The sequence below is a fragment of the Lethenteron reissneri genome, chromosome 17 (assembly GCF_015708825.2).
Source record: "Lethenteron reissneri isolate LAM-NWPU_2019-01 chromosome 17, ASM1570882v1, whole genome shotgun sequence".
Taxonomy (NCBI): Eukaryota; Metazoa; Chordata; class Hyperoartia; order Petromyzontiformes; family Petromyzontidae; genus Lethenteron; species Lethenteron reissneri.
The window spans coordinates 3,902,582-3,930,192 of record NC_083795.1 but is presented as its reverse complement, the minus strand read 5'-3'; the positions used below and the strand labels follow the sequence as shown (position 1 = coordinate 3,930,192).

Sequence of the window (27,611 nt, the reverse complement as noted above, 5' to 3'; positions counted from 1 at the left end):
ATCCCTTCGCTGATTTCGGGACTCAATGCCCTGGCAGTGGCCCAATAAACACCGACTCGACACACATCACCCATCCCCGGGGGGTGGTGGTCAAGAAGTCTGTGGTTAAATGATTCCCCGCCAGGAGCTTGGGCTGCGTCTCCATCCAGCGGCACGCGTCGCCAATTGCAGTTTGTAATCTATCATTGGGGATGTCGCCACAGGACGGATTTTGTTATTTTCTGCCGCTGCGTTGACAGTGGCGCACACGCACAATTAACAGAACAACAACACAAACGTCAATATCCGTAAAACACATATATAATAGGCGACGTTTCGGGCATTAGCCCTTCTTCATTGTACATGTTGCAAGGGCAGCAGCAACGTGGATTGGTTCCCCAGAGCCACGCGGCTCTCTCGGCCTCCACCCCGCTCGCCCCGACCCCAGAATCAGAATCCGTTTCCATGCGGCAGGAATCCGATGAGCTGCAAAGCTCTTTTTGTGCAGTCGCCCCCTCCCCTCGCCTCGCCCCTCCTCCCTACCCCTCCCCCTCAACCCCTCCCCCTCAACCCGCCCCGCCCCCCAATCCCTCCCCCCCACACCCCCCACTCCCCCCAATCCCTCCCCCCCACACCGCCCCTCCCCCCACCTCTCCCTCCCTCCACTACGCCCCTCCCCCCACACCGCCCACTCCCCCAATCCCTCCCCCCACACCCCCCACTCCCCCAATCCCTCCCCCCACACCGCCCCTCCCCCCACACCGCCAACTCCCCCCAATCTCTCCCCCCACTACGCCCCTCCCCCAACATAGCCCCTCCCTCCACTCCGCCCCCTCCCCCAGCCACGACCCTCCCCTCAACCCCGCCCCGCCCCCTACACCGCTCCTCCCCCCACACCGCCTCTTTACCCCCAATCCCTCCACCCTACACCGCCCCTCCCCCACCCCGCTCCTCCCCCCAACCCCGCCCACTCCCCCCAATCCCTACACCGCCCCTCCCCTAACACAGCCCCTCCCTCCACTACGCCCCTCCCACAGCCCCTCCCTCCACTACGCCCCTCCCACAGCCCCTCCCTCCACTACGCCCCTCCCACAGCCCCTCCCCCCACCCTGCCCCTCCCCCAACCCCGACCCTCCCCCCCCAACCCCGCCCGTCCCACAAAAAAAAGCGCGCGAAGGGCTGCCGGAAGTCGCGGGTGGGAGGACAGGAAGTGAGCGAGTCACCGCCGCGGAGCCTGTCGGGAGGGGAGCCCCCCCGCCCCTCCCCCGCTGAGAGAGATGGCGGCGCATTTGAGGCTGGGCGCGGAGCTGCAGACGATCAAGGGGGAGCTGCTCGCCGTGGTGCAGCTCTGCCGGGACAGGGGGCTGCTGCACAGCGCCAAGTGGTACGTGCGTGCGGTGGGGTGAGGCTGTCCTCACCTCGAGCTCTTGGGAGCCGTGAGTGTAAGCCGGCTCGTGTGTGTGTGGTGTGAGCGCGCCGAGGCCTAGGCTGAGGCCTTGCGGTAGAATCGTAATTTTAAATAGTTTTATTCGGTTACTCGAATCCGACGAGCTATAAAACTCTTTTTTTGTATGTTCACTGATGTGCATGCGGTCAGAACGTCGCAACAACAACAAACAATGCAAAAACTAAAAAAACGATAGGAGTGCAAAGTATAGGAAAGGTGATAAAACAACTTTAAAACATGTACAAATAAAACTATAAACTCTTTGTATCTTACCAGATGAAGCTCACAGACAAATTGAGACGCACAAAGCGACAGTGACGCAGAAGCACAGATTTAGAGATGCAGACAGGGGACACAGGCCCTCCGCTGTCTCCCCCTGTTGAAGGCACATGTATTCTGATTTCACAAAAACGTTATCTTTATGCTTCTATGCAGATCTGCCAACGCTGTAACCTCGTGTTTTATGTGGTTGGCTATTAACGTGAGCTCCACCCAGCACCTTCCCTTAAATTCGGCTTGGAAAAATCCCGCGATTTTTAAATCCTTTATATTAAGTTCGCTTGCTTGCTTAGAACCGTGCAAATCTTTCGGTCGTTTTTTAACCCACTTCCCGTGATCCAATCGAGCTGACATTTTGCACACAGACTCGTTGTGCGTGACAATTAATGTTCGTGAATTTTTTTTTCAAAAATTTCACTTTTTAGGACAAATATATTTAATTACCAATTGCTTAATGGTGCAATGCAATCATCTGACCCATAGGTGGCAGCCATCTCAAGCCAGAGGACGAGATGACTCTAGCCGCCACGCATATAAAGGATTTATAGTGAAAAACTTAGTTTTTACTGGTTATACTTATTATCGTCTCCGGCGACTGTCGGTCTGGCCTCATTCCGTCTGTGTTCATCTACTTGCATGTACTCTCGTCTGTAACACGTTTGACTCGCACGCATTGTGGTGCTCCTCTAACTTTTAGATTTCTCTCGACAGTGTGTGGAAGTTCCTAATTCTCGTAAAGTGCAGCAGTGCACTATATCACAACCACTTTTGACTTCTCAGAGTGCGCTAGTCTAAACATGCGGTGCTCGTCTTATTACAACCAGAGCAATACTTGTGATGGCAGGCTGAGTAGACACTTGTTGAATGATAATGACTGAGCTATCTACCCTACTCGTGGTTCTTTGCAGGTCCGCTGAGCTTGCCTTCTGCTTAGACCCACTGAAAGCAGAAGATGGATTCCCGACCCCTGCACCCTTTACTGCTGTAAGAAAAAAGTGTTCTGTAACGTTTATTTCAAAATAGAAATGTGATCGTTTTATTAACTTCATCTCTTAAACGCACGTTTTTTTTAATGATTGCATTTTTTTTTCTTTCTAGGAAGACTTGGCTGACTTTGATGTGTATACAGTGGCCAAAGCATACTTTGATCTGAAGGAGTTTGACAGAGCAGCACACAGCCTGAAAGACTGCCGGAGTCCAAAAGCATATTTCCTGCAAATGTATTCACGATACCTAGTAAGAACATGTATATTTTCACATGCCATTGATGTGGAGTTTGGGATTAGTTTCATGTTTTTCTGATGATATTGTTTCATAATTGCGTTGCTTGTTTAGACTAAACACAATGCAGATGTTACTTGTCAAGATTAACATGTCGTTTGTTTAATTTAGGCTGGAGAAAAAAAGAAAGAGGATGAATCGCTCGACAGTCATGGTGAGAATTCACGTTGGCTTCGTGCGGTGCAAACTTAAGCTCGACATACATACTTCATATTTATTTTTTAAATACAGTATTCATTAAGTAATGTAATCGGTGTATTTTCCTTCATAGTGTATGTTAAATTGTCTGGAATTCAGGGGTTCTGGAGAAGGAGGTGAAGAACGGGGTGCTGCGGAAGCTGCGTGTCGAACTTTCCAAAAAGCACCGTGAAGGCCAGCTGGATGGGTTCGGCCTGTACATGTGCGTACCACCTCTGGGATGCACCTTTATTTCCATAGACAGCTGCTTGTAATGGCTTATCTTGATCATCCAAGAGCTTAGTCTGGAACTGAAATCACAATTACTGCATGTGTGATGATGTTCAGAATCACGTCCTTCTGGTTGCTTACTGACCTATGGGGAGGAACTGGGGGGGTACATTAATTAAGTGTATTGGAAGAGTTTCTTTAACAAGTGATTTTAATCGGCTGCACTTCTGAGTAATTGATAAATTATTAGAACTGGAAACTGTCACCACATTAGAAATGGAGCACATGGTACAGAATGAAAGGGTATATGTTAATACTTGTTTGCAAATATAATAGATTATATTAATCGGTTCATGCTCAGACCTGGCTGTCGTAAGAGTTTACAAGCATGATTTTCGTCCTCGCTATAATATTTGATTCTGCTATAAATACTTGCATACCATTTGAATAATTGAAAAACATGTTTTCTTTACAGGTATGGTGTAGTGCTGCGGAAGTTGGATCTAGGGTCAGAGGCCATTACCATTCTGTTGGAGGCCACGCACGCTACCCCTTTGCACTGGGGAGCCTGGCAGGAGCTCTCTTGCCTTATTACAGATAGGGACAAGGTAAATAGCCAAAACTACAGGGTAAAGGAGTCATACGTGGTGTTGGTAGATCCTGTGACTAATTTTTTTTCTGTTCAATGTATTTTTCTATCACTGCTTTATGTTCCGTGTGCATACCATCAGTAAGGTTCTCGGGTAATTTTATGTAATACTGATACATTGATTTAGTCCACTTAACTAGTGCACTAAAACATATATATAAAACAATCAAATCTGGTGGTTATTATTATTGGAGATATAATCTCACATGCAGCATACTTGCGGATGACTGTTTCCAGCTCAAGTCGCTCTCTCTGCCGGACCACTGGATGCGCGAGTTCTTCCTGGCCCATATGTACACGGAGCTGCAGCTCATCAGCGAGGCGCTGCTCAAATACCAGGCGCTGCTGGACGCTGGCTTCAGCAGGAGCACCTACATCGTGGCGCAGATCGCCGTGGCTTACCACAACATACGAGGCAAGTGTCGGCCAGCACATGAGAGAAACACTTTTAAAATCCAGTTTATGTTTTATTGTGTAGTCTTCCCCGCAGGTGGCTGCAGAGTTAACTTAATAACTGTTTTTGTATCCACTTCATCCTGATACTCTTAACAAGGCTACTTTTTCTACAATGAGATTTTATCAAAACCTGACTAACTCTTAAGTTATGAAAATGTAATCCTTGATGTGTTTTTTTTCTTGTAACAGATATAGACAATGCATTGGCTCTTTTCTCCGATCTGAGAAAACGCGACCCATACAGGATAGAGAACATGGACACGTACTCTAATTTGCTGTATGTGAAGGTGAGTTTCTTTAATTTGTACTCTTAGGTTTTTTCGGTAAAGTCACGTAGGTATAAAATAAATAATAAATAGTGCACTTCTTTCATTTGGTCCCGTTATTTATTTTTTTAATCCTCCCAAGCCCAATGACATTCTGCTTCATGGTCATCTCACAAATCAAAGTTAGGCCTGACAGCTTAGAAATGTATTCAAAGTATGTAACCCTATTGAGGGTGTTACATCCAGTCTGTTGGCACAGCAATAGCGCTCTTCACCTTACTGGGGTTGATCAAATTAGTATCGTTGTGGGGAAGTCAACCCTGCTTTTTGCATGGGAAGTCGTCCCTGTCGTGGGAATGTGGACTTTCCACCACTTGCTCAGGGCTCTGAAGAGGAGGTGAGTTGCCCATGCTCAATTTGAGTGTGGAACCATTTTTACTTTTTTTGTAGGTGCTGTTTATTAACCCAGATAAATCCCTGAATTTCCAGTTCACTTAGTGCTCATTATTTGATTAATTAAAGAGACAGTCACCAACATTTGGTGGAATGTACAATCGCATTCAATTTTGACTTAAAACTTTCGTAACTGCTAGAATTCATATTCTTTGGTTATTTTGGTAAAGTCACTTTACCGAAAGAATCAAAGAATATAAAATCACATTGTTTTGTGTTCGACCATTACTCGGTTCAATTACACAGCAAATGCATGTCCTGTTTCTGTTCCAGAACAAGAAGCCGGAACTAAGTTACCTCGCTCACAGTCTTTGTGAAATTGACAAGTATCGTGTGGAGACCTGTTGTGTCATTGGTAAATTTCATTCTTGTTCCTTGGAACTGTACAGTTCGTGACACCTCGTACCTTTATACATGTTGCATTTTATCTATTTGACAGTGAACTTCACATTTACACCCAACTCCCAACCTGTTTTAACAGTGTTAACAATTTCACTTTGATTTACAAGCGTTATCCCCCCCCCTGCCATGGCATAAGCATTGTGTAGCGTACATCCTTCACTGAATTACGAACTTAGAAAGCATCTTTCTCCATGTGTCAACATTGTGGAGGTGCGTAATATGATCGTGTATATAGTGTTAATTACTGAACTTTCATCATTTGTAGGAAACTACTACAGCTTACGAACACAGCATGAAAAGGCCGCGTTGTACTTCCAGCGTGCGCTGAAGCTTAACCCACAGTACCTCAGTGCATGGACCCTTATTGGCCACGAATTCATGGAGATGAAGAACACCTCCGCTGCCATTCAGGCCTACAGGTGCTGCACGCGGTATCGGAATTCCATCTATAACCTGTATTGCATTGTCAGTATGCTTCATAACTAAAACAATCATACGTTCACTTGAACATTATTTCACTGTTCATCAATAATATTTTCTTAATATTTTTGTTCAATGCGTGAATATTATCGGTGTTTTTATATACTGACACATTTTTTACAAAAGCTAAAAAAATGGTGCAACCAAGCATGGGTCACGGATACTGTGAATTACGCTGAGATAAGGAATACATAGATCGGTGAATAAACGTAAATTATAGACATTGCATTAACTTGTGAAAAGTAAGTGGGCTTGAGTAGGACACCGCTGGAAGGTATAATGCTTGATAGACTAGACCTGATGATGAAGTGGTCGCCAAAGGGGAAAACGTGTCCCATAGTATGACCACCGTGGAGGTGGAGTGATTAGTTTGGGCCCACGTGGGATGGCTAAAATGTGAGGAGGCCTTCGTCCTGCAGTGGATTGATCTAGGCTGGTTAATTATTCACGTAATATAAATAAATAGTTTATCTTGATTGGAAGCTTTCGTGACTGCAGGAATCCATACTCTTTGGTTCTTTCGGTAAAGTCACGTAGGTAGGAAAAAACTAAAAATGTGTTTTATTTAATTTGCCTCAACTCAGCCAATGACTATCTCGCCCCCTACTGGCCATTGTATAAAAGGCAGTTGCCGATTCGGTTATGTTCAATGTAATTACGCGAGTTTCCGAACAATTTGGATTTTTGATGCACGAATTGTTGAGGGGTTTATTTTCAGTATATTATGCGACTTGGTGGTATTTCAAATGAACATTATATCCAGATATGGCAGTGCACTTTGTAGCATTGTAGTTTGTAGTTTTCAAAGAGGCTTCAGCTATATCATTGCCCGAGTCACGGTATACAGTGTTCCAAAATCAGACGTTTTCTTTAAGGTTAGGAATCGAGCTTGAGGTAAATAGTCACTGGAAAAGCAACAAAAATAGGAAGGTCGCCTATGTTGTTGCTGGTTGTCTCTTTGTTGATAGGCGTGCAATCGAAGTGAACAGACGGGACTATCGTGCATGGTACGGCCTTGGACAGACCTACGAGATCCTCAAGATGCCATTCTACTGCCTCTACTACTACCGGCAGGCACACCAGCTCAGGTATATCCACTCCCTTTTGAATGTGTGAACATTCGTTTCTATCCGCTTGTTACGTCTTAACTTTAACCACTTGTAACAAACCGTTATCTCTGCTATAAGGATATATTTCTTAAAATTGATCAGAGTATTTTCATCTTCCATTACAAATATTCCTACCTTTGTGGACTTGGTGTAATGCGACTGTAGCGGTCCTGTGTTAATTTTGAAATGGAATTAGATCTGTTAATATTCATTTTCATTTAAAAATATTTTATTTCTTCCGCAATGAAGATCCTGCTTTGCAACAGTGATTTAAAGTGTTGTACGCTCGCTAAATTTGTGATCTTTTTAAGGCCGAGCGATTCTCGAATGCTGGTGGCTATGGGCGAGAGTTACGAAAAGCTGGAAAAGTTAGTGGAAGCTAAAAAGGTATGATTTCTTCAGCATTCACAATTTTTAATAAAATGGTGAATCTTCCAAACCAATGTAGCGCTATAAATAATTTCCTATGTAAATCATGCAGCGCTGAACTCGTGGGTGTTGTTTGTCTGTGACAGTGCTACTGGAGAGCGTTCTCGGTGGGAGATGTGGAAAAAGTAGCCCTCATGAAGCTTGCAAAGTGAGTGACCAATAGCATCACGTCAGAAATTGCTGTATGTCTCTTGGTATTTGTCAGATATGGGAATTGTTATTAATTGTTTTGTGCGAAGTGCCTAGGACCTGGCAAAATAGACTAAATGAAAATTTTAACTGAAAAAAAGTCAACTCAAACAATAGGGGCTTGGGCTGATGTGAAATGCAGATTGTGCAAGAGGTAAAACTGTTACGAAATAAAAAAGGCGGGTAACATGTCAACAGTATTCGGTGTCTATCACTATAATAACAACCGCAGGCAGTTGCATATACAACTCCTACAGGTTGTAAAACAAGCGGCACCACCTACTCATTGCAGCATAATGCTTCTTGGACAATCGCTCAATTGACGTTTTTTTTACGTATTAGGCTTCACGAGCGTCTGGGTGAGAGCGACCAAGCCGCCCACTGCTACTACAAATATATACAGGACATGTGTGAAGGGGTGAGTCGACTTGCATTGTACATTGTTCATGTCTGTACAAACACAATTCTCTAGAAAGAGCTTTATAGCTCATTGGATTCCTCCAATATAAAGATTATGATTCTAACATCAAACAACACATCAACTCTTGAAGAACAATGTACCCAAATGTGCTAAATACATCCCAAATAATATTTTGTTGAACATTCCACAAATAGGCATGGGCATTCATTCTTTTTCAGCTGTGAGATGAAAAGCTCACGTTGAATTCGCCATCATAGGTTGTGAAATGTGTTCGTCTGCTTTACTCCTTTTTAGCACTCAAATTCACATGGCTGTGTTTTAAAATGGCAACATTCTGTTAAGAAATGTCAAGAATGTGTTCTGCATAGAAGGCGTACTTTTCATAAGCATGCAAATAATACGAGTTCAAAGTGAGGAAGATATTATTCTATTTTATGATAAACTCAAAATAGTGACATGATAGCATAACATTTCAACAAATCCATATTTTTGGCCTGTTTTAAATTTAGCAGAATCTAAAAGCAACCGTTCGTAGGCCTGTAAATGCCTTGATTTAATATATGAAGAATAAGGTAATATAGAGCTTGCAAGGTTCGCCTTAAATGAAAAGTATTTTTGGGACATGTAATTTTGATGCGTTTGTTTTTTTCCGGCAGGAGATACTAGAGCATGAGGAGCTGAGTGTAGCGTTCCGCAACCTCGCACACTACTACTTCAAGTGCAAACGCTGGGAGGATGCTTCCGTGTGTGCCCGGAGATGCTGCAGCTACAACGATGTGAGAAATGCATACGCTCTATGCGATGTACTTTACATAGGACTGTGAGTGCTGTTGCAGTGCTGAAAATTCAGCCTTGTTTTTCTGAGAGATGTTGCACGATTTATTTATAACTCAGACTTACCTTTGGCTATCAGGGAGTACCTGATGGCGAATTTGAAGGCAGTTGTCACAGTTTATCAGAAATGATTGTTGCACAATTAACTATTGTTTTATAGCCGTAATTTCGTAAGTCTGCTAGGTTACTATAATTACTCATCGGAAAATGCATTGCTGCTGAAATTGTCTGCAGTGATTTGGCATACAATTCCCTGAATACATCATGGCTTTAAATAATAAATTGTCCTACATTAATGCATTCAAATATACCAAGGGATGGATACATTGATTAAGCTGTAGGCCCCAACATTTTTTATAATGAATTGAACTATAAGATGTGTAAAGAGATATGAGTAGCTCTTAATATACATCTGGATTATGCCGATTTGTTGGTGTGTCTTTGTGTGTGATAAGTGGTAGCATCGTGGATTTTGCTGTGCTCTAAGAACTCTGCAACCTGTTTTTGTTTCCTATCCGTGGACATTATCAATGCACGTGGATTCTAATCTTGGCCTGGGCCTACCCTGGTTTAATTTATTTGACTTGGCCTCAAATGAGTATCAAGGGTAGTGTGTAATATTAGCACTTGAGAGACAGGGTTGGTGAGTGCTGTCTAGGCTTTGCTTTAATAGATTAATTTTAACAGCACTTCATGACAATAATGTGTATAAGGCTAAACAGAGGATGTTTGTCTTGTGTGGTGAGTAGACACGGGAAGAAGGGAAGGCTCTACTGCGACAGATCTCCCAGCTGCGTGCTGAGGGGGAGGCGAGCAATGTGGATATGTCCCTGGACCTCTCTGGAAGTACCTCCATGCCAAAGCTGTCTCCACTAAACCTCTCCTCAACGTGAAAATGCTTTGAAAATTCCCAGGAACATGTGCACTAATTGTGTGTGTAATATAGAACAGCGTACACGCATGATATTGTTGGTCACGTGGATAAATGTGTCCAAGGCGTGTACTTGTAATGAAAACAACACAGTTGTGCAAATAGGATGGATTTGAAAGGACCGTATCATGACTAATATGTTACCGAAATGGCAATCAAAAGTGAGGTACCACGGGTACAGATTTAAATCTTGGTTATGATTGTGTATATATGTTTCATATTTGCTTTAATGGAGTGTTCCATTTTAAAGATTAGCCTCGTGTCAAATGTTTCTGCACTGCCCTGAATAAACATGCTCAAGTGCAGCTATCTATGATGATGCAGCCCAGCAAATAAATGTCTGATATGTACCCAGGCTGTGTGTCTTGGGCTGTCCAATACAATTTTCAATCTTCGTAAATGAGAAAATACTTGTACCTCAATTATTCTACTGTTATAACGAGCTGTGCTGGACCCTTCAGATTCAGCCGGCCGGGCGCAGTTTGGGAAATGCCAGGTTTTTACACTGCGGAAGCCAAGTCCATGGAGCTGACATCAACAAGCATTGAATGAGTCGAGATGCATGGAGAGGAGTGTACCGAATGCACAAGCAATGAACACGTCATTAGCCCGGCCCCTGGCCCTGCTTGACCACAAACCAGAATAATACGCGAGACCGGCGTATCACGGATTGGTTCTGGCTTGGCACAGAAAATAGCCAGGGTAAAACCACCTCTCCCGTGAGGGCCCAAGTGCAAGTAGAACGTGGGTATTTGAAATAGGTGCATCATCATAAAGTTCCAGATATCATGGCTTTAAATTTTTAATGCAGCAATATCACTGGGATGCTATGATGGTGTCTGGTCAAACACTCGACTGTCCCTTGGTCGCAGCCTAGGTATTTCTAAAGGGATATTTTTAGGTTTAAATATTAAATTCTGTAAATAAATGTTTTTTCAGTGCATCTATAAAACGTCGCTAGTGTTTAAGCGATGGAGCCATGAATGCAAGAATTGTAAAGAAATTGATTATAGAATTGTTCTGAATATCGTGTATGCCTTGCTGATGAATTAGTTTTGGTTCAATTCTACTTTGGTGACCTTCCAAGAATGTGTACATAATCCCTTACGCAGCAGTTGATGTCCTGCATTTGGAATTACTATAAGTGGTATATGCCGTGAAGCATTTGGTAATCTTAACACCCAACATGTGGTAATGCAATATACATAATTAAGTCAAAGTTTGGTTTTGGATGTGCAGGCAGATATTTTTACATTGTCACATCGCATGTTATGTTGTACCAAATGGATTTGCACCTGGAACTGCAACAATTGTGCTTAAAATTGATAGCAGGAATAAAGCATTTTACATAGCTCGAGAAAATTAACGAGATTTCAGTTATTTCAACGAAGGCTTGGAGTAATACATTTTCCCTAACACCCAATTGCAGTATTTTGTAGTGGAAATACGGTTATATTGAATATAAAGTTTTAGAACGTTGATTGGCCACAGCCAGTACTGTAAGAGTAGCGTGCAAAATGAATTTATAATTTAAGCACAATCATGAAAAACGAGCGATTTGCACTACCAACAATACGTTAAATATAATACTGGAATATATTCCTGGCATCCTTTAAAAATATAGGTTGCATTTCAATGTGGACGCGATTATATGGGCTTAAATTAAAAAAATTTCTTTCACCACCATTGGACCATTTGTACATTTTAACAGTCCGTTTTTTTTAATCGGGGAAACCTCCATGCATATTCGATTCGCAAAAAAAAAATTTCACGGCGAAACTTTTGTTTATATACCTGCTTTTTTTTGGGGGGGGGGGGGTTACAGTTGGGAGACCCCCCGCCGCTATGTGCCACGTATGTTGTTTGAGCGTCATCGCCACCATCACCGCCATCCACCCAATGCGCGATTCAACCCGGCCACAACACGTGCGCGTTGCTGGGGCAACCCGGGACTCTACCACTCGCACCGCTGAGGAGGGGGGGAGGTTTGTGCGGCGGTGATCATTCTAACCGTCACCCCTCCCACAACTTTAAAATCATTAACGATTTTAGCCAAACAGACGGCCGTTTAGTTTCGCATTCTTTACACATTGCTTTCACACACATTGCTTACACGAGTTAAATTAGTTTGCATCCCGAACGGGGTGTTTGCGTGATTTTTTTTCGTCCAATCGACTTCCACCCCACCCCCCCCGTCGTCGTGATGGATTCGCCCACTCCGCGTGTCAATGGCGGCGTCCCTTTAAAAGTCGCGCTAAATAACGAGCGGGCGGGCGGCGTGGCGATGTCTCTGCAGGCGTCTGCGATGCGGCGGAGCGCCAAAGGCGACGCGGCTGCTCGTTTCACCACGTAAGTTGGCGTCAATGTGTGCACCCGTAGCCCGTTTGAAGAAGGATGAGCTGTGGCAGTGGTGGTTTTAATTCGCACCGTTAATCCGCCCTGTGCTTGCGATGTCCTATTAAGACACAATTGACACGCGCGTGTGTGTGTTTTATATCACAGTACTGTATGTATATAAATTACTGGATATGCTGCGTTGCTTATGACTACACGTTTGATGTATTGCTTGGGAGCCGTGTATCGAGCGGTTTTAATTCGTTAACAGGACTTCTACAGAGCGGTTTGTATGTTACAGTTGTAACAAAAACCACCGTGGCCACGTTCATGTGGAGGGTTTATAAACTGGTCAACGATGTCTCGTGTTTGGTGCTTCTGTTCGTCGAGAGTCAACGCTTCACCCGCACATCACGGTGGTGATGCCATGTGATGTTATGTCGCCTGTCATCCGTCACCCGGCACGCTTCCCAGCTTGATCACAGAAGCCAAGCAAGAGGTTTGGCTTCTGGCGAGATTGGTTTGGGTGGACACCATTCACGCCGGGTGGCTAAGATGCTTGCTGCAGAGGGCTGCGCTGAACATACAATATTGTACTGTTCTTCTATGCTCCCCGCTTGTATTACCCCCCGCAGTGAGCATCATGGAGAAGTGCGGTCAAATAACGCCCACCACGTGGGTCGTGGGAATTGTCGATTCAGCAAGTGGATTGAAAACATTTCGGTCATTCGCACATACAGTAGTAGGTGATGTGCAATATAATGCATCGCTGTCAACCCATACGGTTTACTCCGTATTCGTGTGTAGTGACATCGCGGATGTCACTGTGTGATGTCGGCCCTAGAGAGGCGCGGCGTGCGATGTATCGATATCGCGGGCACCACGTGTATTGGGGTGCAGTCCCTATAGGGGAACTCGCTGAGCACTGCCTGACAGCGCTGAAAGGCACCACGCTCTGCGTGTAGTGCCCACCCCTATAGGATAGGGTGTGAGAGTATACTCTTAGGTTTTTTTTCGGTAAGGTCACGTAGGTAAAAAAAATTAATTAAAATTAATGAAAGTAATCATAGAAATAAAATAATAAATCACGACGTTTCGGAGGCAACACAAGTCTCCGTCATCAGGTGGGACCAAGATACAGTAAATCTAGCTTGTGACGGTCCCACCTGATGACGGAGACTTGTGTTGCCTCCGAAACGTCGTGATTTATTATTTTATTTCTATTATTACTTTTATTAATTTAATTTTTTACCTACGTGACTTTACCGAAAAAACCTAAGAGTATGAATCCTTGCAGTCACGAAAGCTTCAAATCTAGGGTGTGAGAGTGTCGGCCATGGCATTGGTTGACCCCGAAGGACACGTGACCGGTAAAGTCTACACAGGGGCCCCCAGGTGGGGGCTAGGGGTGGTCACGTGTCAGGGTCAAGATCCTGCTCGAGGGTTCTAGAAGGTGGGCGTGGCTAAGGGCGGGGCCAGCCACGCCGCAGAGGATAAAAGCCAGGGCCCCCAGAGGGACCGGCTACTGTTGTTCATCCTGAAGAATCTACGTCCTACAAGGGTCACCAACACGTGGACCTGGACCCAAGCTAGGGTCCGGTCCGTCGTAGCTACTCCCAGTGTAATTAGTGTAGTTAGCCTGGTGGTCCACCACCATATGGTGTTATCTTGTTAAGGGGTAGTACCCCGTGTATTGGTTTTAATAAATGTGTTGCCTCCAAGAAGTGCGCCTGCGAGCGACTCGGTTGAACTCACTACACTTGTACAGGGAAATTGAGTTTTCAGGTCCATACGGCGTACAGCCATTTCAATATGGGCAAAACGTGTGTTTTTTTGTCTATTTGTGTTTCTCCCCTGTGATGGGACTTTGTAGGGTGAACGTTGAGACTGAGAAGGGCACGGGGTGACCAATAAGGTCTGAATTGGTCTAATAAGGTCGGGCACTGATAAGGGGTTGACAGGCATGATAATGCAGTGTATATATTACGTCGCATAGTATGGTGGGTTAACGTTTTGGGGAATGGCCCCTGCGATGGCCTGCAGCCCCACATGCACTTCCCGCAATATATGGCAATGCCAACACCAGAAGCGATGGTCCTGTGCAGAATATTGGGAAGAGGCTGTATAGGTTGGACAGGAGACGAGAAGAAGCCTCCCTACTTTGACAAGAAGACCACCACACTGATCTCTCTGCCGAAGCACCACGGGAGTTGTCCCACCTCGTGTTGTTGTTGTTTACCTAAGCCGCTAACACACACAGCCATGCAACATGCCCTGCTGCGTCTAACGAGTGTTGTTGACATTTTACTGGCGCCACCGCTGAGTGCAACAGAATGTTGCGGTTGTGTGTAAACGTGTGAGCAGTTACTCCACGTGGTTTTTTTTATGTGTGTCCGGTATATGCAAGTTAAATACTGCTGTGCAAATGTGTGTGATTTGTAATTGTGTACACTGCGTACAGTACAGGAGTATGGCATTATTGGTTCTTTCGGTCAAGTCACGTAGATAGTATTAAAATGTAATCAAATACAAATTTAAAATAATACATTTAAAATAATAAAAGCAAAAAAACCACGACGTTTAAATCGCAACACAAGCAGTCTTTATCAGGCGAAAAAGTTGCATGACGTGCATTTGTGGACATGTTAATTTGTGTGTATAATGTTTGACACTATCCCAATGTAGTAGGTGCTGTAATCTACTCGAGCAAAGCGGTAACTCTTGAGAGATGTCGAGGGCCTTCATCCAGCAGTGGATAGGTCATGGCTCGTGGTGATTATGATGATTATACAGTATTGTGGTGTAAATAACAACTGCGATGCAAACGCAGGTTCACCAGTGTTGCATTCTACATACACTACAATACTATACTGTGACAGTACCAACGACTACAATACATACATTGCGACCGCTTAATGTACACGACATCACTGCAAATGATGCAATAGTCTACATGTTATATGCATGCACAAATAACCTCCACGACCTGGGGAGGCCCTCATCCAGCAGTGGATTGACAAACGGCATGTGCTGTACATGTAAATAACACCAAAACGCACACATTCGTCAATAACACTGTGGCCTTGAACGAAAAAAGTATATTACCAGGCGACGTTTCGGCCAATGGCCCTTCCCGATAGCATCTACATCCATGCAGTAATCACGTTCCATTTAAATTTCAATGACGCGGTGCCACTTGGAAGTGTTTTTTGCCCGATGTTATCAGCCACGCTGGCTTCGTAGCACCGTAGAGGTCATGAGAATCCGTAATTAGCTCTATCGAGTCCCGTTGTTGTTGTGCCGCGTGAATGAGTCACCTCCGCTGGTCGAAGATTCATTCACAAAGCCACCGCTGATTTTTTGCTTTTAATCTCCACGCCTGACTTCATTTTTTTCTCCGTTTTCTCCGAAGGGATATTGGTCACAATTCGTTGAGACGGTCTTTCCTTTTTGTTCTCTGCCCCCCCCCCCCCCCCCCGGCCAGAAACTATAACAATAAAAGGAAATGACATTATTTAAAAAAATACAGAAACTGTTATCAGGTCGCATGTTCGTTGGTCGTTAATAATGTACCTTAACGGTTCATTTTTTAAGGATATTTAATCACATGAATAAGCATAATCCAAGCATGGTTTATTATTAGTGAACTGGCCAATTACTCTAATTACAAGTGCTGCACAGGATGTATCTCATTCCTGTATTGTCGAAGCAGTGTAGTCTATTTAAAATCTGTGTGTTTTTAATGGTGCAATGCAGTAAACTGATTACACCATTACTATGTTACACCATTGCTGTAAATGGTCTTACTCCAACAGTCTTGTAGTGTTTTGTATATTTATTTGTGATTCAATCGTGGATTACCAGGATATCCGCTACAGAATTATGCTTTGTTAGTTTTGCAGAGGCCATCACTTTGTATCTGATACAAAGAGCATCTGATGTAAAAAAGGGTCCATTATATGTATCTGTCTAATACAGTAATGAATGCAATCAAAAGGGCTGAGATTAATGTATTCATGGGTGCTTTCACACTCTGTCTCCCCAGAAGAATAACTGTTAATCGCTCACTGCGGTGGCTTACATTCGACTTTTTTGTTTAATGATTAAGGGGCCCAGATTGCCATGTGGGCTTGCCTGATTTTCTGATGGTCTTTGTCTCGTCACAATAATTCAAGTCATTAATCTGTTAGTTGGCCTTGGGAAGGAAATGCAGGTCTGTACGTATACATACACACTCCTGATATCGAGGGGAAATGGGCAAGGTTTAGGACTGTAGCTCATGCAGCTGCAATGGCTGCTTTGGGTACACGGTCCAGACCTCCCCAGAGACCCTGGCTGACAGAGGAGGTGTTCAAGCTGGCTGACAAAAAGCGACAGGCCCACTCTCATGGCTACAGCATCCCACGTCGGAGAATGAGGAGGCTTACCGCAGCCTTCGCTCGGAGGTTCGGAGAGCCGTGAGGTGCTGCAAGGATGGGTGGTGGTCACGGGTTGCTGAGGAGATGGAGTCTGCCTCAATGGCCCGCGATCACAAATCGCTCTTTAATTCCATCAAAAAAGTAACCTGCAGCGCCACACCTATTACCATCATTAGGGAAAAGAACGGTGATCCAATCTCCGACCCCCAGAAACAGGTTTGCAGATTTTCTGAGCATTTCTGTGAGGTCCTGGGGGAGGGGAAATCCCTCAGCCTGGAAAACAATGTGGGACAAAGTGGGGATGACCCTGCCGAGGCTGCGGTGCCTCAAATATTGGAAGAAGAAGTCACCCCCTGTGAGTGGCTGGCTGAGATGCCATCTGTTGAAGTACTGAAGGCGATCCAGAGTCTGAGGCCTGGAAAGGCACCGGACAGCAGAGATGATCTCCCAAGCGAAATTCTGAGAGAGGGTGGCAGTTGTGCACAGACTGCCCTACATGACATCATAACAACAGTCTGGACCACTGGATGGGTTCTGCAGGATTAGAAGATTGCCCTGGAGGTCCCCCTTTTTAAGAAGGGGGACCACACAGAATGTAACATCTACAGGGGCATCTCACTCCTCAGTGTGCCGGGAAAGGTCCTGGCAAGGATTCTTCAACATCGCCTAGACACGTTGAGGAGAGTCTTGCTTTTTGAACAAAAACACATTCACTGTTTTATTGTAATACAGTCCTTTACGGTATAGTGTATCCCATACGAATGTGCAAACATATTTTTTCATTAACACAATGTTTACGGAAATGCAAGCTTGAGATTAATGGAGCTTCTTGAGAGATGGATTGTGTTACATTTCGGAACCGCTAAGGATGATGCTGGATAATAGCGAAAGTTAACTTTTATTGCATGTACATTTTCGCTTTTAATTAAATCGGATATGAGTGGAGCCCATGCGGTTACATCTGCTGCAGGAATACTCACAACACAGACCGTTGATTTAGAAAGAAACCCTTATCCTTACTACTACTTAGCAACTGTTACAACCACAAACAGCAAGTTGCCCAGCAACCTGGTCACGCTGCATAAGATAGGCGTTGCTTGCTCGGGGCTGTCACAGTCACAGCTTGTGGCCCCCTGCGTTGGGCCACCATCTGTGTGGTCCAACATCACCACCGAGATCCACTGGCTTAACCCACTTGTGTGTCCAATTTGCTGCTCAATTGGCCTTTGTGCATTTGATTCTTCCTCGTGGCATTTTACCAAAGACGAATCACTGAATTGCTTTAGCCACCGTGATGGCAATGCACTGTTGATCTAACGTTACCATATACAGTGCTGTGCTAACAATATTTGACAGCCTGTTTCTGACCACTGCTGCTGAATTAATGGGGCTTGTTTGGCCAGCTCATTCTTTACCACGCTGTTCAGTGACAGTCGGTGAATGGCAGAGGTTGCAAACGGGTTTTGATTCCTTACCCGTACCCGGCCGTACCCGTACCCTACCCGTACCCGGCCGGGTACGGGTTGGGTACGGGTATCGGGTGCCTGATTACGACCTCTGGGATGAAGCCATGTTGCAGGCGCGGGTGGGTTGATTCTAGGAACTTGAATTGTGAGAAGAGACAAGACGTTGGGAAATGAGTGACAAACAGTTACTCACCAGTGACTCACGGTCTACCCGTACCTGGCCGCACCAGGGTCGCAAACGGGTACTCGTTCCGGCCGGGTACGGGTAGCCGGGTATCGGGTAGGGTACGGGTATCGGTTACCCGGTTGCGACCTCTGGTGATATCACTCGTGACTAATGTTAGCCATGGTCGTGGAACAAACTTAGGTTGCACTGCTCCAACGTGGTCCTGGATCTGGATGTTTGACCATTAATGAGTGTTTTTCGTTCAAAAGTATTGCATATTTGACTACAGAACCAAGAGGCAGACATGCTTAGCAGGGTTAGCAACTGTAGAATACAGGTACTGTATTGTGCATACAATAATGTACTGGGAAACCCACCTGCCCCATTCACTATTTATACAAAGTGCCCTTGGCTATTCAAGCTGCATGTTTGTAGGGCACAAGTTACATGTCTGCAGGTATTTTTCCATACATCACGATTGTGGTCATTCGAATTAAAGTACAATACAGTCGTGTAAGATCTCTATAGCATGTACATAAGTAAGATTTCTAAACAAAATAAGGAAAATATGCATCACCCTTGCATGTTGCAGTATTTGTGCTCATTAATTTTGAGTGTCTTGCAGTAAAAATATATATGCTTAATACAATTTTTAAGACAATATTTTGTATAAGACCAAATAGCATTCAGTCTTTACTGTTAGTAATTAGTTACTCAAGCAATGTATCAGTCGGGGTAGTATCCTGGATGTTCATCATGAAAGTTGTACAGTACTTATATGCTCGAGCAGCATTCATCTAATGCTGACTTCTCTCGGCTAGATCCAATAATAGTTTATTGAGATGCACTCGCACAACAGGATGTGTATCAGTGTGCCTTGCTCAAATGTAACAGATCATGTGGTGCTATAAAAAAGGGCCATAACGTCGCCTGTTACATATATTATGATGTATTTCATTTTAAGGTAGTGTTATTAAAGAAAGTGTTGAGGTTTTTTTTCTTAAATCGAGCTCTGTAACAGTGAGGCACGCACAGAGCAATGTGCTCTCTAACTTTTGTGTTTGGTGTGACAATTGCGTCCCTGTCAACCCCTGATCAGTGCCCTACCTTACTACACACCAATTCAGGCCGTATTGGTCACCCCGTGCCCCTTGTACATCTCAACGTTCATCCTACAAAGTCCCATCACAAAGGAGAAACACAAACAAATAGACCATTTTTTGTTGCCCGTATTGTAACGGCTGTACACCGTATAGACCTGAACACTCAATTTCCCTGTCGAAGAACACGGGTAAACCGTATGGGTTGACAGGTACGGCTACGATAATGAAAATGTAGTATTGAATGTTTCATGCTTGCGAACATCATCTTATTTCAAAGACTGCAATGTGACAGTTTTGATTGTAGTGAATACTGTACCATACCTATATTTTAATTTAAAGCTTTCGTGACTGCAGGGATTCATATTCTTGGTTCTTTCGGTAAAGTCACGTGACTTTACCGAAAGAACCAAGAATATGTACCACACCTGTCAACCCAGACGGTTTACCTGTATTCTTGCACAGGGAAATTGAGTTTTCGGGTCCATACGGTGTACAGCCGTTTCAATGCGGGCAAAAAAAATGGTCTATTTGTTTGTGTTTCTCCCTTGTGATGGGTCTTTGTAGGATGAACGTTGAGATGTATAAGGGACACGGGGTGACCAATAAGCTCTGAAGTGGTCTGTAGTCAGGTAGGGCACTGATAGGCTGTTGACAGGTATGCTGTACAGTACAAATAAATACAATACAGTACATACAATGCATACTCTCAGAAAGTTATTCGATATTCATTGTAGTGTATGTGAACATCAAGCATAACAAATCAACTACAGCGTTCATTTTTCCATGATCAATCTCGAACATGGTTTTCTAATGGAATTAACATTAGCGTGTGCTGCAAATGCTGTACGCGACGGTAATCTACTGCGATGGAAATAACTGAAAGCGCCAAACACCCGTTTCGATCGCAGTACTGTAATTGATTGGTCAGTAGTTGAGATGAACAGCTGTTTTGACTTCTGTATTTTATTGAACAGCATCGTGAAACGTGTCTTTTGCAGGTGCAGCAGGCTTCGCCGAGTGCAGCAAATATTGCAGGGAGACTCGGACTCTAAACCGGACGCTTTGCTGTGCATATTGGGTGAGCATTTCTCTTCCCTGAACGGCTATTCCACGTAAATTTGGGCCAGAGTGTTTTTTGTATAAAGCGTTTAACCATTTCCCAGTTTTTCTTCCGATAAACGAAGTACCTGCTGCTTTCCAGTCTCGCAGCCCAACGTGGCCTGTTTAGGAGCAGTCGGGCGGCTGTTATTGCCGACCTGTTCTGATGATGCTGCAGCACCGTACTGTGATGTACATTGGTGCCATGGGGAGGGGGGGATGACGAGCCCTTTCTCAATCCACTAATGGATGAAGATCTTTTTATTCCATACAGGTCATGGAGGGGGGCGGGGGGGGGGGGGCGGTGGTTAGTTGACCATACTTCACCATGTTAGTGTGTGTTGGAGAAAGGCGATGGGGAGGCAGGACAGGTTCACGTATCACTGGCCACTGATGTGAGCCATGGATGAAGATCTTTTTATTCCATATAGGTCATGGAGGGGGGGGGGTGGTTAGTTGACCATACTTCACCATGTTAGTGTGTGTTGGTGAAAGGCGATGGGGAGGTAGGACAGGTTCACGTATCATTGGCCACTGATGTGAGCCGTGGCTGGGAATCAAACGCAGCTCACCGGGTTCGGAGTGCCGTGTGCTGACCACTTGTGCCGCCACTCAACCATTTAAGGATTTTGGAGGGGGAAAAGAGAATCATTGATTTGTCCATTAAAATCGATTCCTGCAATACACGCTTTAAATTGTTGACTTGTGAAACAATTACAATAAAACACTTATTGTCCACTCCTCTTAGTAATCGCCCTTCCTATTATCAGCACAACTCCTAATCGGTCTGCGAACCTCCCTGTTATCCACTCGTCCATTCTTCCCGTTGTTACACGTCATATCCCCCCCCCCCCCCCCCCCCCCCCGAGATAACGGACATCTTGGAACGTTCTCTTCTCTGCACTTGTACGTGGGTTTCTCCTGATCCAATTTGACCTGGAATTGGTCGACTGGAAGTCCGTAATTGATGCTATTATCCACACCCAGTGAAGATAACAGAAGTAACTGGGAAATTGTGGGAAATGAATCCTCTTTTCACTGGTTATCTGTGCTCCTTCACACAGATGAGAGGAGTCAAATGTGTGGATGCATGTGGATGATTGCACCCCTCCCCCATAGTATGGACTGGAGGCGTTTCACCACGTTTATAATCAATGCAAATGTCATGCAAATTATATGCCAATGTTAAAATAAAGTCAATGGAGCAAACAGCCGTACAAACAAGACATAATGGACAACGATGCAAACGAGATGTAAAACATCTGCGGAAGCTTATTCTTAAAAGTTGAATTACAGCCCTAAATTGTGACGTTGTTTATGGAATCACTGGGGTGTGAATCGTTGCATGCCTTGAAAAAGCCTTGTGCTGACATGCTGTGGCATCTTAGTCGCTGAAAATCCAGTGATCGTGTTGTAGTCCTCCCAGTGAGATGGAGCTCTATCAGATCTAGATGGTTTGGACAACACTGTACTGTACGACAAAAACAAGCACAGAATATAAACAGAACTCCGCCCGGCTGTAATTACGTTCAAAGGGAATGATCGTTGAACTACGCCCCACGATTGCTTACATTAATCTGATGAAGAGCAAGTGAATACGCTAGAGGACGGTGGCACTTCCTCAGTGGTGCAACTGTCGAGAGTGTAGGCGGCAGAGGTCGCAAACGGGTTTTGATTCCTTACCCGTACCCGGCCGCACCAGGGTCGCAAACGGGTACCCGTACCCGTACCCAGCCGTACCCGTACCCTACCCGTACCCGGCCGGGTACGAGTAGGGTATGGGTATCGGGTACCTGATTGCGACCTCTGGGATGAAGCCATGTTGCAGGCGCGGGTGGGTTGATTCTAGGAACTTGAATTGTGAAAAGAGACAAGACGTTTGGAAATGAGTGACAAACAGTTACTCACCAGTGACTCACGGCCTACCCGTACCCGACCGCACCAGGGTCGCAAACGGGTACCCGTACCCGGCCGGGTATGGGTAGCCGGGTATCAGGTAGGGTACGGGTATCGGGTACCCGGTTGCGACCTCTGGTAGGCGGTGCAGCTGCACCAGGTTCCACAGGAGACCGCCTCCGGCCGGGCTACGAAGAGGGAGGGCGGCGGTAGGCAGTGAAGCCCCATTTAATTCCTTGCACCAGGGCCCATGCCAAGCACATTATGCAAACTGCTTTTGTCAGTTTCAACGTCCCCTCATTGTAACGTTTTGAATGCAACAATTAAAACTAAACCTGAGGGAACATCTTCTTGGTTCTTTCGGTAAAGTCACGTAGAAGGGAAATAATAAAATAATACAATTTATATTACTTTATTATATTATCGTATTGTAATATATTAGCATATTATTTTATTACTTTATTATATCCTATTATTATATTATTATATGATTGTATTTTATTATATTATTATATTATTTTACTTTATTATTTTATAATGTTTTATTTTTATTATTTTATTATTTCCCTTCTACGTGACTTTACCGAAAGAACCAAGAAGATGAATCCCTGCAATCACAAAAGCTTTAAATCGAAATTGAGGGAACATTTTGTCGATTGCTGCATAGCCACTCGTGGAACTATGCAACCATGAACGGCTTTTTAAAACTCTGGAAGTTTCACGTTGTTGACCTGCAGTAGTTTGACTTGATGTTGTATTATTTGATAAAAACAAATATTCCAAGGTTGATAAGCACAGCAGTGTCCCTTTTTTAGTCTGCGATTTTAGGACTGCCGATCAAAACATACCACGTGTCATTTCATGGCACCTCCCTTGCCCATACCACGTGTAAATTATGGCAAAGTGGCTTTCACATTTAATTAAATCCCACTGTGATGTGGACATGAACTCGCATTATGTTTCAATAAAACTTGTCTTACATGAACCAATTTTTTACACTTGCTCTTCTCTTAAGCTGCAATATAACCGTTAACCTGAAACCTGTTTAAGGGTGTGCACCATTGTCATCGAGTGAGCATGACGAATAACTGGGGAATAGTCCCTTTTATTATTAATTTAGTTCCAAAATAGTTGGACAATTATCCATTTCTATGACAGTAATTTCCCATATTTCATATGTGGGTGAATTGGTGGTATAACAGTGAGCGCACTGTGCTATAAAACCAGTTACCTAACTTACATTCCTCGTCATGGCTAACATCAATGCCCAGTGATATCTGTAGAGGTCCTCTGCTTTTTGTTCCCCAACCCTCGATGACCAGTATGGTGAAATATGGTTGAACAACCCCCCATGACCAACATGGCATGTGTCGTCCATCATCCAGTAGTGGATTGACTAGAGGATGTACATTGTTATATATATTGACTTAAAGCTTTCGTGACTGCAGGAATTCATTTTCTTTTGGTCTTCCGCTAGCCATGTGTCGCCCAGCGACACATGGCTAGGTTACAATACAGCACAGTATCATAGAAGACTCCTATGTGACAATTAAGGCAATTCACAGTATGTGGCGTTGCAGCAGTCGAGTCAGTCTGCCAGTGCAATGTTTATTTTATTTTAGCACGTAAGGCCCAACTGAGCTATACAGCTCTTTTACAGAAACGACCTGGCCACAAATGATAGCTCGACGAAGTGGCTTATCATGTGGAAATGTGTAGCAGCCAAATAAACGCACGTTTCTAAACGTGGAGGTTAAAACCGGAGGACCCGAAGAAAAATCCACACTACCACGGAGAGAACATGCAAACTCGTTGGCCTGTATGTGTTTTATGTTCAAAGGCATTGACAGCAGATACAATGAAGGTTGCACCGAACTGGCCAACTACCTCTTGTTTGGCTTCTACGCTCAAGACCACTCTGAGCTGGACCGGAAGAGCTTTCCAGAGGAAGTGCTGGACGGTAAGGGCCCGAACAAAAAATCGTGCGTTTGCTTCTATTACCAATTGTGCAACGTCCGTGCGGTTATTCACCGATATCCGTGAACTTGGTGATGCACGCTGTTTTTTCCTCCACAAGAAGGGGTGGACAGGAAGATGATGTAAGCCACGTTTCCTGCATGTGTGCGTATTTATAGTCTAAAGTGACTGCACGTGTTAAAGAGCTAGAAATATGCCAATTGATTGCTTACAGTTGAACACGTAGACTTTCGCGACCAATATTCATAATATAGTGTTTTTGGGTTACATCGCGTAAATATAAATGTTTCGTTAAACCCGCCACCACCCGACACAGCCAATTAGTAAGGTTTGTCATGTAAATAGAACACGCCAATTCGTTGCTAGTACAGCACGCCGGTGTGTTGAAGAGAAAATCCACAACATTTACAATTAATCAGAGTAGATATTTCAACGATCTAACCCCGACAAGAAACGTATGGATAATTGTTTACTTTGTGCCTTGTTTATTTCACATTCTAACAGGTGAATAATGTGACTGCTATAATGGTAGATTAATTTTTAAAAAATTGCCAACAATGCACTGTGCAGTAATTCCTTTCATTCAGGCGAGGATTAAGATAAACAACATTCTAGTTTTCATATTGATCCTGGTTTTAATCGGCGTGGGAAGCTTCTATGATGCCACCGTCAGCACACTGGACTTGCAACCCAGAGGCTACCAGTTCAGTCTCCCGGCATGGCACTTGATATGATGATGATGATGCAAGGGTCTTCCAACGGTTTTTGGCCAGTGTGGAAGAGGAGGCCAACACACCCCCTAGAGAGGCTTTGTCGAGCTCCCTCTAATGTAGGCCGTTCTTCCAGCGGTGGCGTGAGCATGCAGTTGCAGGGCTCCACCTTTACCTTTGAGCATTGTACAATCTACTCCTTATTGCTTAGAGACAATTGCTCTTTTCACGGAGCGTGTGTATTACAAAACGCGCTCCTCGTTGTGCGGCCTGTGTGTGTGTGCGACGCAGATGTGATCATCTTGGTGAAGCCAGAGAGTGTTCACCTCTACTGTAACCCCGTCAATTACCCGCACCTCGTTCCGTACGTGGCTCGCTGGAGAAACCTGCAAATCCACTGCATGACTGCAATGGAGGTAGCGGAATGCCCCCCACTCATCCAATGGGGTTCCATAGTCCCACACCTACAAAGGCAGCGGCAGTGTGCCCTCTAGTGCGGTGACATTTTGTTATCCTCTCTTGTCCAGCGTTTGTAACGTGGTGACCTTTATCCCAGCTGACTTTGCCATTACGTCGCCGTTTGTGAGTGTATATCGTGAAAGCTGCACACTCGTTATAGGCAGTAGTGACTGTGGATGTGTCTAATGGTATCAATCAATAGAGTGTGAAGGTCAGACTCTGTTAAGAATCTTGCTTTGGCATTGCACCATCTTTAAGAGCTAATGTCGTTTTACAGTAATAATTTAATTATAGTAAAAACAAATTCTACATGACATGTCAGAATAAGCACCATATTTTATAGTTTTTTTGTGAATTGCAATATGGTGTGTCATTTGTCTATAAATTACAGTATGTTGCCTTAACACAAATATATGAATGAATTCACATACAGTTGCATTCACTGTGCACAGGGCCCAGTAGCATATATTGCAAAACGGCCAGCAATAAACAGCATTTGTGATGATATAACAAATGAGAGAGAACGCGTTTATTTAATTCAGCACGGTGACGGGGACTTAGAGAAAAAGAAAGCGGAAGAGATTTGCAAAGTGAAGCGTCAGGAGAAAAAAAATAGGAGGAAGAGAAATCCATACATATAAAAAAAGTTGTTGAAAATAGTTTGGATCAGAGGACAGAGTCAATCTGGTAGAGTGAGCTCTTGACATTGACAGGAGGTATTAAGGCATGGAGTTAATGGGAAAAATAACCTAGGTGGTCGTGATAAGAAGTGACTGAATAATGCAGAGAGAGAGATTGGAGTGAATCACGCAGGAGCATCGGTCAACAAAACTGATGAACTAGGAGCTCCACCAGAAATGTGACCAAAAGTATTTCAACTTTGGCCAAATGTGTGAAATGGACCGCAGTGGTGACTTCTGATAAGAAGTGAAGAAGGCTTTAGCATCAAAAAGATATATTCTCCTGCAGCTCATCTTTTAAAAATGCCACCATTCTATAAGTCAGTTAAAATGTCATGTCAAGTCGATTTATAGATGAGATCAGTCTTGTTCAATGTGATAGGAATGTTTTTTACAACTTAAGATTATAAGCATCCACTGGGTGTGAGTTTTAAAGTGGCAAGACTCTTTATCACCAGCAAAGCCTCACCGAGTCTCAAGACTTTTTTGAATGAGAATTGCATTTTGGGATGTTCCATCAATCACTAAAGCCATTTCTTTGCAAGCAGCCTATTGTGAGTCACTTTATACAGACGATCAGTAAATTAACTGGAGAGCACCTCTTGTTTCGGGACAGTATGAGGATGAGGAGGCTGGCGAGGAATTCAAGATCACAAGCTTCGTGAACATGGTGCAAGACTGCAAAACTGTGGGAGTCCCATACAGTGCACAAGGTTTGTGCATGAGATGGATCTTTTCGCATCCGTTACATTGTTACTTTAGTCACAGGCCATCTGTCATGAGCAGTCTTATAGTGGTGCTCGTTGCTGTTTGGAAGTTAGATCGAGATCCAAATTGTTATTATATACAAATGTTAAAAAAAGGATATTCGCGTGCGTTCATTATTCGTTCATTATTTTAAACATTTATTCTTGCATCTGTGAGATCCGGCCCACACATGGCGTGGAAAAGTATGTAGCGCTACCTTTAGGGCATGCTGTTTTACTTTGATGAAATTACATGTGGCATTCATACATGATGTCCCATCCATTGGATCAATACATTGAGGTGCCATTCACCAGCACTCGTTTCATGGACAGTTGAAAATGTTGGAAAATTCTTCCCAGAGGTTGTCATTAATCTCTGTGCATCCCTTTTGTGTGGTTGGCTTTCTCTCCATGTAGGCCACCCACAGAAATTTGATATGTTCATGATGGAGAAATGGCCGATGATTCAGGCTTTTGCTCTGGAAGGTCTCGGTGGAGGAGGCTTCTTCACAATGAAACACGAGGTGCATGGGATTGCGTTTGCT

At 44.2% G+C, this 27,611-nt stretch overlaps 2 protein-coding genes across 3 annotated transcripts in view; both read left to right on the top strand.

Annotated features, from left to right (window-relative positions):
* Nucleotides 1-1,214: 1,214 nt before the first annotated feature.
* Nucleotides 1,215-10,368, top strand: CDC23 (cell division cycle 23). Its single transcript, XM_061552860.1, has 16 exons — nt 1,215-1,363; nt 2,614-2,689; nt 2,804-2,941; nt 3,098-3,140; nt 3,284-3,386; nt 3,870-4,002; nt 4,281-4,458; nt 4,689-4,786; nt 5,492-5,573; nt 5,886-6,039; nt 7,069-7,188; nt 7,521-7,596; nt 7,725-7,786; nt 8,170-8,245; nt 8,905-9,024; nt 9,832-10,368. The coding sequence occupies exons 1-16, from the start codon at nt 1,257-1,259 to the stop codon at nt 9,973-9,975; spliced, it is 1,710 nt and encodes a 569-aa protein (XP_061408844.1). The 5' UTR covers nt 1,215-1,256; the 3' UTR covers nt 9,976-10,368.
* Nucleotides 10,369-11,938: 1,570 nt separating this feature from the next.
* Nucleotides 11,939-27,611, top strand: part of DNAAF9 (dynein axonemal assembly factor 9) — a 61,631-nt gene continuing 45,958 nt past the window's right edge. The window contains exons 1-6 of one of the 2 annotated variants that reach the window (XM_061552857.1): nt 11,939-12,362; nt 20,499-20,578; nt 24,335-24,454; nt 25,473-25,597; nt 26,937-27,033; nt 27,484-27,590. In XM_061552857.1, coding sequence (XP_061408841.1) covers nt 12,217-12,362; nt 20,499-20,578; nt 24,335-24,454; nt 25,473-25,597; nt 26,937-27,033; nt 27,484-27,590 — 675 coding nt within the window. In that variant the 5' untranslated portion in view covers nt 11,939-12,216. The remainder of the gene's footprint in view (nt 12,363-20,498; nt 20,579-24,334; nt 24,455-25,472; nt 25,598-26,936; nt 27,034-27,483; nt 27,591-27,611) is intronic. The other variant, XM_061552856.1, reaches the window with a different exon arrangement.